This window comes from Engraulis encrasicolus, chromosome 5 (assembly GCF_034702125.1).
Source record: "Engraulis encrasicolus isolate BLACKSEA-1 chromosome 5, IST_EnEncr_1.0, whole genome shotgun sequence".
NCBI classification, from domain to species: Eukaryota; Metazoa; Chordata; class Actinopteri; order Clupeiformes; family Engraulidae; genus Engraulis; species Engraulis encrasicolus.
Genome location: NC_085861.1, coordinates 57332233 through 57344123, shown reverse-complemented (window position 1 = coordinate 57344123; position 11891 = coordinate 57332233). Strand labels below are relative to the sequence as shown.

The following is an 11891-nucleotide window of genomic DNA, read 5'->3' as shown; positions in this document are numbered from 1 at the left end:
ATTTCCAGTGATGAATGCACCATTTGTTTACACCTCTGAGGTTGGAGGGAGAAAAATTGGAACGTTACATGTTGGACACTAGAGCAGTGAATGGGATTTATTGCAGTTCTCACCATTTTACTACTTTTGTCATTCACTCAAAAATGTGCTGCTTTCAACCAGCATAAACATGAGGTTTTTTTGAAGGGGCGTAACAAGCCTTTATTTTTTTCTCAGACAGGACAGTGAAGTGGAGACAGGAGACAGAAGAGAGAAACGGGGAAGGTCCAGCAAAGGACCCGGGCCGGGAATCGAACCCGACGTTTTGTTTTTGTATTTTTAACATCAAAATGTTGTGTATATCAGATACATTAGACGCAAGGCATCCTTAACTTAAACATTGAAGTATAGAAAAATTTAAATGTCAGTTAAACACTACATGCATATGATTCACACTGGTTTAAGTTATTGGTGTTGAGATATGTAATTGATTTGCCAAACTACCTAAATGGCACATTCATTCACATAAGCTGTGGTTGCTCCTTGACCGCAGTGCTGGATACATAAGGTACTTTCCACAATTGCAGCCACATTTCTGTGTCCAAGAATGTGGCTGGCCATGTTTGGGTATGCAAAATAATGAGCCTAAAAGGCACTTTTTAAACGTTTCCTCCTTTTTCAGATTTTCCTCGCCATTCAATCTCTCTTTGCTGGGAGCAAAGAGTGTGCACTTTCCAAAGAACCCTGCCTCCTAATTATATAAAGGAGGCATCAAACTTGTGGATGTTATATATACGTATATATACACATTTTAATTGTCCTTTAGATAATTGGTAGGCAGGGTTCTTTGGAAAGTGCACACTCTTGGCTCCCAGCAAAGTGTATATAGACTGACCCCCAGTTTTAGGGGAGGCTGTGCTCTCACAGCTGGCCCCAGTCCAGCCATGGTCATAATTGCATTTACTTGAACTAACATCTTGACCCTGTATGACAGTTGACACCCAGGCCTTGAAGAGCACCCAGATAGTCCGTCACTGCTGAGATGCCGTGTCGTATTTCAGATGAAGGCTGTGATAATATTTGCTTGGCCTTACTCTGCTCAAAGGCAAAAAAGACCGTTAGTGTGGGAGGGAGGTGCTTATAAATAAAACCACAACAATAAAAGCAGAGAGCCTTGTTGGGAATGAGTTTTCAAAAAAGATCCTCATTGACAATTTCATTTGGCATATTTGCACGATGCAGATGTGGTCATTGAGTGAAGGTTTTGCTTTGCTGGTGTTTGGTCTGGTGCTCCTGGTAGCCCACCTGTTCAAGAGGAGGTCATACCTGAGGAATGATTATGAAAGTCATGGAGAAAAAGGTAGCCTACTATTTTGTGCATCATATAGAGTTTGCGCATGGTCAGCTCCAGGGCTTGAAATTACCTTTTTTCATCACCAGCCAATGGCTAGTAGATGTTAATCTTACTAAACAGACACACCCATCAATGGCGACTAGTAAGTGACTAGTAAGTTTTACTTTTTTTACCAGCCAATCTAAATTTTCATCAGCAATTGGCTGGTTGTTGGGTGTTAATTTAGAGCCCTGGTCAGCTCTGTCTACATGCTTTTGTTAGCAGATTGACTGTGAAATAAGCAATGGCTTAAGTTAAAATCCCACCTAATGTGTTCTAGCCATCAGCAAATCAGTTTATCAATAGGATCACTGATTCTGCACTGTAGGTAAAGGTGATTTCACAAGTTGATGAGTGATGAATGCTTAAAATGATTTTTTGAAATGAAATGTAATGATTTTTAATTGTTTTGTGTTAAATGTTGTGTTAAATTGTGTTAATTTTTAAATGAATTGTAACTTGGGAAGTTAAATCACCCAACAGTGGACATTAAATAGAGTATGTTTTGATATAAGTATAATGCATGATACAACTGCTTTCCACCCTCTGAATTCAATGTATCTATTATGGTACAGGAATGTATCATACATTAATAAATGTATATATGGATTCATATGAATTTAGATCTTATATAGTTTTTATTTCTCATAATTGTGTTTATTCATGAACAATTGACAGTATGCAGCACAGTTTCGATGATCAGCATTGCAATACCTACTCTGGCCACAATGCTACATAGTGTGCCTTTAAACAAAATAAAAACACAAACCCATCTGCAGGTCTCCCTACCCCCTGGGCCAATATTCACTGTATCTCCCCTCACTTTGTGTCCAGTCTCCTTGCAGACTGCTCCTCTGTCCTTTGCTATACCGGGCCCTCTGTCTCTCCCTCTACTTGGAAACATGCTGGAGCTCATGCAAGAGCACTTGCCCAATCACTTGACAACTTTGGCACGTCGCTATGGAAATATCTATCGTCTAAACTTTGGAAACAGCAGTAAGGATTTGAACTATTTTTCTTTTCCAGTTGAATATTAAAATGTTGGTGTCAGATGTATTCTATGTAAACAGTACATACCGTAACAGAAAAATATTTATTTTTTTAATCCATTTTTTATGCAGCCATGGTGGTGCTTAGTGGAACGGACGTCATTCGAGAAGCTCTGGTGAAGAAATGGTCCGACTTTGCAGGGAGGCCACATTCCTTCACAGGTGCTGTCATATGCTTTTCATTAAGCTCGTTTGGCCACAGCAATGTGGCCAACCTTACAGATTGACAGACACTGAGACATACATACAGTTTGCTGCATAATGTTCCTGGGAAGTCCTGGGCAAGCGGGAAGGCATTTGTGCTTATACGGTAGTCCAAGGGTTTCCAATTTTGGACAATGCATGTGAGTGGGGGGAGTGAGAAACCTGTGCTCCCCGTCACCATCCTCCATGAGGGTAGTATCCTGAGCATACAGCCACCCACACCGCTCCCTTGGGGGTGTTTGTTCATCTGCCCATTGGCACGGTTTAGGCATAAATGCAATTATGTTTTGTGCATGGTGTGCTATGATAGCTTCACAATCACTTTCCCTTTCACACCACACTACAGCACTGTACTGTACTGTGCTGTACTGAACTGTACTGTACTGGGCACAATACAATACTATTTGCTGCTTTTATTACTGCTGATGATGCCTGTTCCTATTTGACTGTACTGGTAATGTACACCGTGACTGCAGTGCCTAGATTTATTTTCATTCATTCATTCACACTTCGTAACTCCCTTTCTTGGACTTAAACGTCTGAGCTGTTTCTGTTTCTGTCTGTGCATGGTGCAGTAAGAAATACTTATTTTCAATTCCTTTGTATGTCCAGTGTGTGTGTAATTACTGTAAACTTCTTTGTGCAAGATGGGCCTGGCGGGAGGCCCATTCACTACATCAGTGGTTCCCAACCTATGGGTCGGGACCCACCTCATGGGTCACCAAAGATCCACAGGGGGTCGCGGAGCCCTCTTGATTTTAAGGGGTTTCATTTTAAATATATATAGCCCATGTTGAATAAAAGACAAAGCATTTAACTAATAAATGCATAGAAGCAACAAATTGTAAGTGCTACATTGAACATTTATTTATTTGACCAAAGACAAATTGAGGAATAAAATAACTAAAATTAGTTTTCGCAGGAAACAGAGGGCATCTTGTGACTGCGTCTCGTGCGGGCACTTGCGTGGTTGGGTCACCAAAGCTTACAATAGTAAGAACATGGGTCCCTTAAGAAAAAGGTTGGGAACCACTGCCCTACATTGCTGAAAAGGCTCAGGCTACATCATAACCTTGCTATGACATTACTGAGAGGCTTAAGAAGCATACTGTATTCAGCATGATTTGGTCATTATAAATTTGGTGACGGTAAGGTTATAACAGAGGCTCTGCGCAAACGGGCTTAAAGACGTACTGTCAGGTGTCAAAAGTAAAAGTTAAAAAGAAAACACAGTTTCCCTCCAACATAGATAACCTCAATCTAAGTAACCAGTAGACCAGTATTTGTCTACAATCAGCTGACACTGCACTTGGATCAAGTTTGTGGTAGGTCCTTGTTGAGTGTTTTGTGTTGTTCACTTCAACACAGTCTATCTAGTCTCATTAGGTACAATGGAGTGAATGGTGTAACAGCTATGTAATACCATGTGCTAGTGTTGTACTTACACCTGAATTTACTGTTCCTTTTCCTTTTTCTATTGACACCTCTGTGCACTGCTGTGTTCTCTTCAGGTAACGTGGTGTCAAGCGGAGGACGCTCCATCTCTCTGGGTGACTATGGAGACGAGTGGAAGCTACACCGGCGTGTGGTCCACAGTGCTCTGCAACGCAGCACGGCCGACTCTCTCCATGCCGTCATCCAACAACAGGCTCTCAGACTGAGACAAGTGAGTTTAGTTGGTGGGCAGTGGTTAGAGCGTCAGACTTGTAGCCCAAAGGTTGCTGGTTTTGACTCCCGATTATTAACCAGTGCTCTCCCCCAATCCCCCTTCATGGCTGAGGTACCCTGAGCATGGTACTGATTCCTCCCTTGGGACAGCGCTTGGGGGCTGCCCCCTTGCACGGGTGAGGCATGAATGCAATTTCATTGTGTGCAATGTGCACTTGGGTGTTGTGGATTGCTGTGTCACAATAACAATGGGAGTTTCCCAGGTGGGCTTTCACTTCACTTTCAGTAGTTCAGTTCAGTTTAGTTTATTTTCCCCTCAGTGATTGCAGTTCATTTAATATCTCCAAATGTCATTTCTGTTTGACATCAGGTGCTACTGGGATATAAGGAAACCCCAGTTGACCTCTCTGAAGATTTTACAGTGGCTGCCAGTAATGTCATCACTACTCTTGCCTTTGGAAAACAGGTAAGTGCATTCTATCAACTCCCAAAGATAAACTGAGTAAGAACACAGCTTAGAGACTAGACCTAAATAATAACAAATAAACAAATTTTCTTTAGATGGTGTGCATGCGTGTTGGTAAAAAGCGATTTGTACAGAGAAAAGTGCCCTGTGCTTAAAGTCAAGCATGGTAGTGGGACTGGCATGGTTTGGGGATGTCATCAGTATGAAGATGGTGAATTTCACCAAAAGAAATATGCTTGTCAACATGTAATGTGACTGCTGAAGTAGATAATGATCCTCTCTATGGGAGTTTAACATGGGGGTGTACTCACGTTTGCACTAGCATAATTTTACAAAAAAAATCCCTTTTTGAAAGTTCTATTTTAAAAGTTTTTTTTGGTCACAATGTACTGTGGTCCATGTTGACATAATTATCATATGTTTCATGATCAAAAGCATGTGACAATAATGTCAGATAGAATATATAGCCTGTCTGTGCATGCCACTGTGTAGGTATGTATTGTATTTAGGCCTATACATGTACAGTATTCATTTGTCATTTATTTTGGTAACCCACCTCATATGTGTGATGCACATTATTGCTAATATGTTGGGTCTGTTGTTTTGCATCAGTGTGACAAGACCTAATAAAAATAATAGGAGGGTAGGTTACGTGTGATGCACATGATTGCTGATATGTTGGGTATGTGGCTACTTTGCCATCAGTATGACAAGAGCTCTCCAGAGCTGCAGCGTCTTCACGGCTGTCTGAATGAGATCGTGGCCCTGTGGGGCTCCCCTTGGATTTCTGCGCTGGACTCTTTCCCACTACTTCGAGTATGTGTGTGTAACCTTCTTTTACATATAACTTGCAAGTGCAAGTCAGGCTACTCCTTCCTCTTCTTTTCCAACCCCAAGACATGAAGTAACAGCCTTCCTTTCTCAAGCCATGGCCCCTGGTGGGACATTAGGCCTATATTTCTGTGATACGATAGCCTACAGAACATCTTCCAACAGTTAACACTGAAATCCCTTTTGTATCCCTGGTCAATAGTCATTTAGAGAAAAAAAACTGGATATACTAAATAGAAACACATTGTACACTGTATGTAACTACTGTGTATGTAAATGACATAAACAAGTTTGACGTGCTCAGGATGTGATTCACAGCTGAGCAGCACACCTGAAGTTGGGATGCTGTTTTTCACTGACATCACATGTTTGATTAATGCTTTGTTTTGAAAACGATGAGGTGTGTTTGCATACATACGTAGTTACATACACAAGTCTGTTTGTCTTTTATGTTATTGGTCAATCAGAAACTGCCAAATCCACCTTTTGCTCGACTTCTGAAGGAAGTGTCAAGAAGAGATGACATCATTAAGACACACTTGGACAGCCTAAAGGTTAGATCTGTGTGTGTGTGTGTGTGTGTGTGTGTGTGTGTGTGTGTGTGTGTGTGTGTGTGTGTGTGTGTGTGTGTGTGTGTGTGTGTGTGTGTGTGTGTGTGTGTGTGTGTGTGTGTGTGTGTGTGTGTGTGTGAGTGCATGCGTGTGCGTGCGTGCATGTACATGTCTGTTATGTATATGCATGTGTGTGTGTTGGTTAGAAATACAGAAAAAGATTTTCAAAAATATTGGTTGGTGAAGTAAAGAAGAGACCCTTATGGCTTGTGTGTGTGTATGTGCGTGTTTTGTGTTGAGGTTGCCAATGATGCCATGAGAGAGGGGGGTGCACTTACTGACTTCCTGAGGTGCCAGAACAGACCTGAGGAAGCAACACAGTCAGGGGTAAGTAACCACGCAGCTGCACAATACAATATACTCCCGAATACTGTATGGACATATACAGGGGTGCTGAGTGAGTCTATGAACATATAGGCTTTTGTGCCTTTATTATTTGACAGAACAGTGGAGAACAGACAGGAAATGGTTGGGAGAGGGAGATGGGTATGGATCAGGAAATGACCTCGAGCTGGAATCGAACCTGAGTCCCCGTTGTAATGGTGCGGCACAGTAGTCCACTGGACTACATCAGTCCCAGCATATGTTCATACGTATATGCCTATATAAGCATTCCCATGTGGAACCAGGTTTGAGTCCGATGTGGGTCATTCTCAAGCCCTACGCCATCTCTCTCTCTTGTTTGTTTGCACTCTCCTCTCACACTGTCCTGTAGTTATACACTGTCCTGTATGCCCAAAAAACAGAATTCGTATACTGTATATAAAAAGAATACGACACTCCATTCTAAATGTTCATGCCAATTCTCCTCAGCTGACAGACATTCATGTCCACATGACTACAGTGGATCTGCTGATCGGTGGGACGGAGACGACGGCAGCTTGGCTGAACTGGACCGTGGCCTTCCTTCTACACAGACCAGAGGTAACAAACTTCGCTGTTTGGTAAATGGACAGCATTGACATAGCGCTTTTACACTCCTTCGAGCACTCAAAGCACTTTACATTTTTGTGCCTCACGTTCACACACGGGTGGCCGTGGCTTCCACGCAGGGTACCACCCTGCCACCAGGAGAAATTCGGATTTAAGTCTCTTGCTCAAGGACACATTGATGGGAGTCAGACAGAGCAGGGATTGAACCTGCAACATTAAGTGTAATATACATGTAATGTAATGTAATGTTGCTTGACTCTAGGAATACTTCCTTTACTGAGAGATATACTGAATCAAAACTTAATGGAGCCTATAGACTGCAAGTTCTCTTCATTCGCTATCTCTGTGTTTTGTTTTGCTTCTCCTTATGAGGAGAAACACTTTCCAGAATATTCCGTTTCAGTGCCACAGGGCCACAGTTTTACATAAAGTCATCTTGCGGGCTCCAGTTTGTGCCCACAGGGAGCGATAAGGCAGAGGAAAAATTGGTAATGGCTAGGAATACTCTAGAGGCTGAACCTGTGGTTATCCAAAAGGTCTGCGGGTATAGGGGCTATAAATGTAAGACAAGCCTGCGACTGTCCGAGGGGGCTTTTTGCGAATCACGTTAAACAGGCAGAAATACATCAGGAACATACAGGGACAGATTAGAGACTGAAATGTCCCTTTTGCAAAAAATTTTTTTTAAATATTTTAATCCATAAAAAGAGGGAATGAGGTGGAGGTGCATACACTCCTCCATGATTGCATTTTGTTTATGTTTTACCTGATATAGTAGATATTCTGTAGGTACATTATGCAACATGGTATGTGTGGGGATGGGAGGGCTCGGTTTGTCCTGGACCCCTTGAAACTTGTGGGCTCGGGGCCCCATTGGCCCGTCCTATGACCCACCTCAGGGTGCGTATTTGTGTACCCCCCTTTTTAGAGGTGCTTAAAGTAGAAGTAGAAGAAACGTTAAAACCACCATTATGTAATATCATGTACTGGTGTTTTGCTTTCACCATGAATTTACTTCCAATTCAAAGTGAAATACAGTTTTATTGTCAATTTCTTCATATGCACTGGCCATACAAGAATAGCATCTCTCACTCTCCTAAGGGTAGACAGAGACAAGACTTGAAGTGCAAATGGTCTGCATTTATACAGCGTCTTTCCACTCCTTGAAGCACTCAAAGCGCTTTACATTGTATGCCTCCCATTCACACTCTCATTCACACACCAGTGGCAGTGGCTGCCACACATCGCACCACCCTGGCACCAGGAGCAACTTGGGGTTAAATATCGTTCAAGGACATATCAATGGTGTCACACAGAACGGGGCTTGAACCTACAACCTTCTGGATGGCAAACGGCTCCTATACCACCTGAGCCACCACCACCACCACAAGGGAGGATATCAATAGTAGTAGACTCTGTTCTTTTTCCCGCAGATCCAGCACCGAGTTCATGAGGAGCTGTGCTCGGTGCTAGATGCCCGGTATCCAGAGTACAAAGACAAGCACCGGCTGCCTGTCCTCTCTGCCCTCATCAGCGAGGTGCTGAGGCTGAGGCCCGTGGCCCCCCTCGCCGTGCCCCACAGGGCCATCAAGAACAGCAGGTCAGGCCCTCTGATGAGTCCACATGCAAAACCAGGATCAGAGCTAGACTGCCGTACAAACTGTGCCCTATCAGTGTATTGCCTTGAGGCCTGGTGTGTTATTGTTCCACCACTGTGCAAAACCCATCACAAACATCTTTAACCCCTTAAGATGCGGCTTTATACATTTGTTGTTACCAGTATGGTAATGACCAAGTCGTGGTGCATTACTAAAGGGCCTGTATTGTGTCATAGTATTGTAGTGCTATGGTAGTTACATTTCAATGACTATTACAGCGTGCCACTGGAGGTACGGCGCACATTAAGGGGCTACAGAGTTATACAAAATAATACAAGTATACAACTACTATATTTTCTCCAAGTAATCTCAATCAAAAGACTCTGTTAAATGTACAAAAATGATTAAGTACTGCAAGTCAAGCCAAACAAAATGAAATGGATTGACAGCTAAAGTTCATTAAATGTATAGCCTTTTTTTGTAAACTCATCACAAATGCACTCGAGGGTTTTGCATCTGAACCCTTCCTCTCAACTCTGGGGCAGCCGTGGCCTAATGTTTATAGGGAGTTGGTGAAGGTTGCAGGTTTGCATTGCAGGGGTGGGACTGCTAACTAAACTACTGTAATTGCGTTGGATAAAAGCCAATAGTTACAGGGAGTTGGCCTTGTGATCGGAAGGTTGCAAGTTCAAATTCCACAGTAGCAGGAAGAATATGGGTGTTTCTCCAGTGCCCATGTGCAAGGCACACCTTACCTTACATTGCTGCAGGGACTGAAAACAATGAAAAGTGTAGCACTAGTAAATTGCTGTAATTCGGTTTGGATAAAATCATCAAGTGTAATGCAGTGTAATGGGACCACCGGCTAAAAGACAAATGGTAATATGGATACTATTGCGAATCCCCCCGCACACACACAACCGTTATACTGCTTCATAGCGCATGTTATACTTCACTGACACCAATGTGTTAATAATATGTGCCTGTTTATACAGCATTGCAGGATATTTCATACCAAAAGACACAGTGATCATTCCCAACCTGTTTGGAGCACACCATGATCCCACAGTCTGGGAGGACCCCTACAGCTTCAGACCAGGTATTGCCAAGGGCAGATTACTGCAAGGGGCCTACGGGGCCAAGGCCCAGGGTCCCAAGATTCAAGGGGGCCCTGAAGCCGAAGCCCCTGTCGTTCCATTTGTCATTGTGCATTAAAATCACTCTTTTAGCAACTGTATTGTCAAATTGTATAGAGGGACAACCCCCTGAACCCAATAACATCAAACATCTGGCCAAAAACCCTGAATCCAGAAAACTAGCAACACCCATCTCTGGCCCAGCGGCCCATGGAGTCATAATCTGTCCCTGTATTGCCCTTAAGAAAACACTGTATTGAAGGGACACTATGCAATGTTTGGTTTGAGGTATTTCTAATTTGAGGATTGAAGGCTTACAGCCAAATGTTCAGTAGCTGAGACCAAAACCCGAAAGCTATCTAATAATAAGCATGGTTTTCAGACACCTCATGCAGAGAGAACATTCATTCAGCTGAGCCATGTACAGACTTAGCCTAGTCAATCTTGCACAGTGTCTCTAAACATTTCCACCTAGGCTTTTGCAGTACATACTGTACTGCGCGTGTGCGCGCGCACACACACACATACACACACACATCTCATAATCCCTAATGATCTTACCATAACCTTATCAAAATCAATATCAAAAGTACTTCGTGACTGTCTTGACTGTGAAAAGTGCTGTAAAAATCTAATTTGCTTTTTACATAATTTACAACTTTACTTGCTATACTATATACTATAGTTGTATCTTGTTCCAGAGCGTTTTTTAGATGGGGGAGCGTCTGTTCGTCCGCTTGTGCCATTCAGCGGCGGGGCTCGGCTCTGCTTGGGGGAGTCGGTGGCGAAGATGGAGCTCTTCTTGTTCACGGCTTACCTCCTGCGAGACTTCGAGTTCATCCACCCCGGAGCCGATAAATGCCTGCCTGATTTGACTGGAGTCGCCACAGTGGTCCTCAAGGCCAGGCCATTTAAAGTTATTATTCGCCCACGAGCATAATAACGCTTTGTGTTGGCTATTTCATAATTGATGTAAACGGAAACCGTTTGTAAATAAATGTCCATTCCCTTGTGTTTTCTTGGTGTGTCCTTAGTTTTTCTCATGTAGGCTATTAGGCTTACTTAAGCTTATAAAGTATAAATAATGAAAAATAGTCAGGTAAGTGTAACGGAGGCTAACTAGCACAGAGTTGGCGTGGAACGTTGGTAAACCTCCCTCCGATAGCCTCATTCAGTCTCGTGCCGTTGGGCCGGTCTTGGCCCAGCGGTATCGTACTGTGTCTCCCATTGCCAAACCGTTGTAGTTGACGAGATCGCACTTTCGATCCCAGAGGGGGGTGAACAGGTGCAAGATTACCTCCGTCACAGTGGTGCCGTGACCCGGATGGGAGTGAGGTTTAAGGGGGAGAGTGTAACGGAGGCTAACTAGCACAGAGTTGGCGTGGAACGTTGGTAAACCTCCCTCCGATAGCCTCATTCAGTCTCGTGCCGTTGGGCCGAGAGACTAGTCTCTTGGCCCAGCGGTATCGTACTGTGTCTCCCATTGCCGAACCGTTGTAGTTGACGAGATCGCACGTTCGATCCCCGAAGGGGGTGAACAGGTGCAAGATGACCTCCGTCACATAAGCTAGGCCTATAAAATAATATTATATAATAATTTAAGCACATATTAAAGCTCAATTTTGCATCAAGCTATTTCCTTCTCCTGTGGTTATTAGGCCTACTTGTGAGTCCTTTAGTCCAGTGTTTCTTAACTGATGGGTCGAGACCCAAAAGTGGGTCGTGGAGGGGTCATGGGTGCGTTGCGGCGCTGTAGTGTAAAAATGTTTGGCCCCCCCTTTAATTGCCAGTCACAAAATTGAGACAATTTGAAGTAATGAATAAGTGACTTCCATGTCAAAGAGAGAATGAAATTCGTTAATAGGCTACTCCTCTCCACTAGTTGATAGTGGTCAGCATAAAATGCCAATGGTAATGCAAAATATATATATATAGATTAGATTAGATTAGATTAGATTAAACTTTATTTATCCCCAAGGGGAAATTCTTTGTCCAGTTTGCTCTGTAGATTAAAAAGAGAAGT

The 11891-nt window shown here is 43.1% G+C and overlaps 1 protein-coding gene across 2 annotated transcripts; it reads left to right on the top strand.

Moving 5' to 3' along the window:
* The first annotated feature begins 2211 nt into the window (after window positions 1-2211).
* On the top strand, window positions 2212-10851 carry LOC134448716 (steroid 21-hydroxylase). Of its 2 annotated transcripts, none has more exons than XM_063198367.1 (11): window positions 2212-2368; window positions 2494-2583; window positions 4137-4291; window positions 4664-4759; window positions 5465-5575; window positions 6058-6144; window positions 6442-6528; window positions 7015-7125; window positions 8568-8734; window positions 9728-9831; window positions 10570-10851. In XM_063198367.1, exons 1-11 carry the CDS (start codon window positions 2275-2277, stop codon window positions 10806-10808), a joined length of 1341 nt encoding a protein of 446 aa, XP_063054437.1. In that variant the 5' UTR covers window positions 2212-2274; the 3' UTR covers window positions 10809-10851. The 2 variants fall into 2 exon arrangements, with proteins under 2 accessions (XP_063054437.1, XP_063054438.1); XM_063198368.1 differs by having other exon boundaries at window positions 10554-10807.
* Window positions 10852-11891: the final 1040 nt, after the last annotated feature.

Excerpts from the sequence above, each read along its gene's own strand:
- LOC134448716 (XM_063198367.1), top strand. The coding sequence starts at position 2,275 with ATGCTGGAGCTCATGCAAGAGCACTTGCCCAATCACTTGACAACTTTG. Across the intron at positions 4,292-4,663 it reads AGGCTCTCAGACTGAGACAA|GTGCTACTGGGATATAAGGA; the intron begins GTGAGTTTAGTT and ends GTTTGACATCAG. Across the intron at positions 7,126-8,567 it reads TCCTTCTACACAGACCAGAG|ATCCAGCACCGAGTTCATGA; the intron begins GTAACAAACTTC and ends TTTTTCCCGCAG.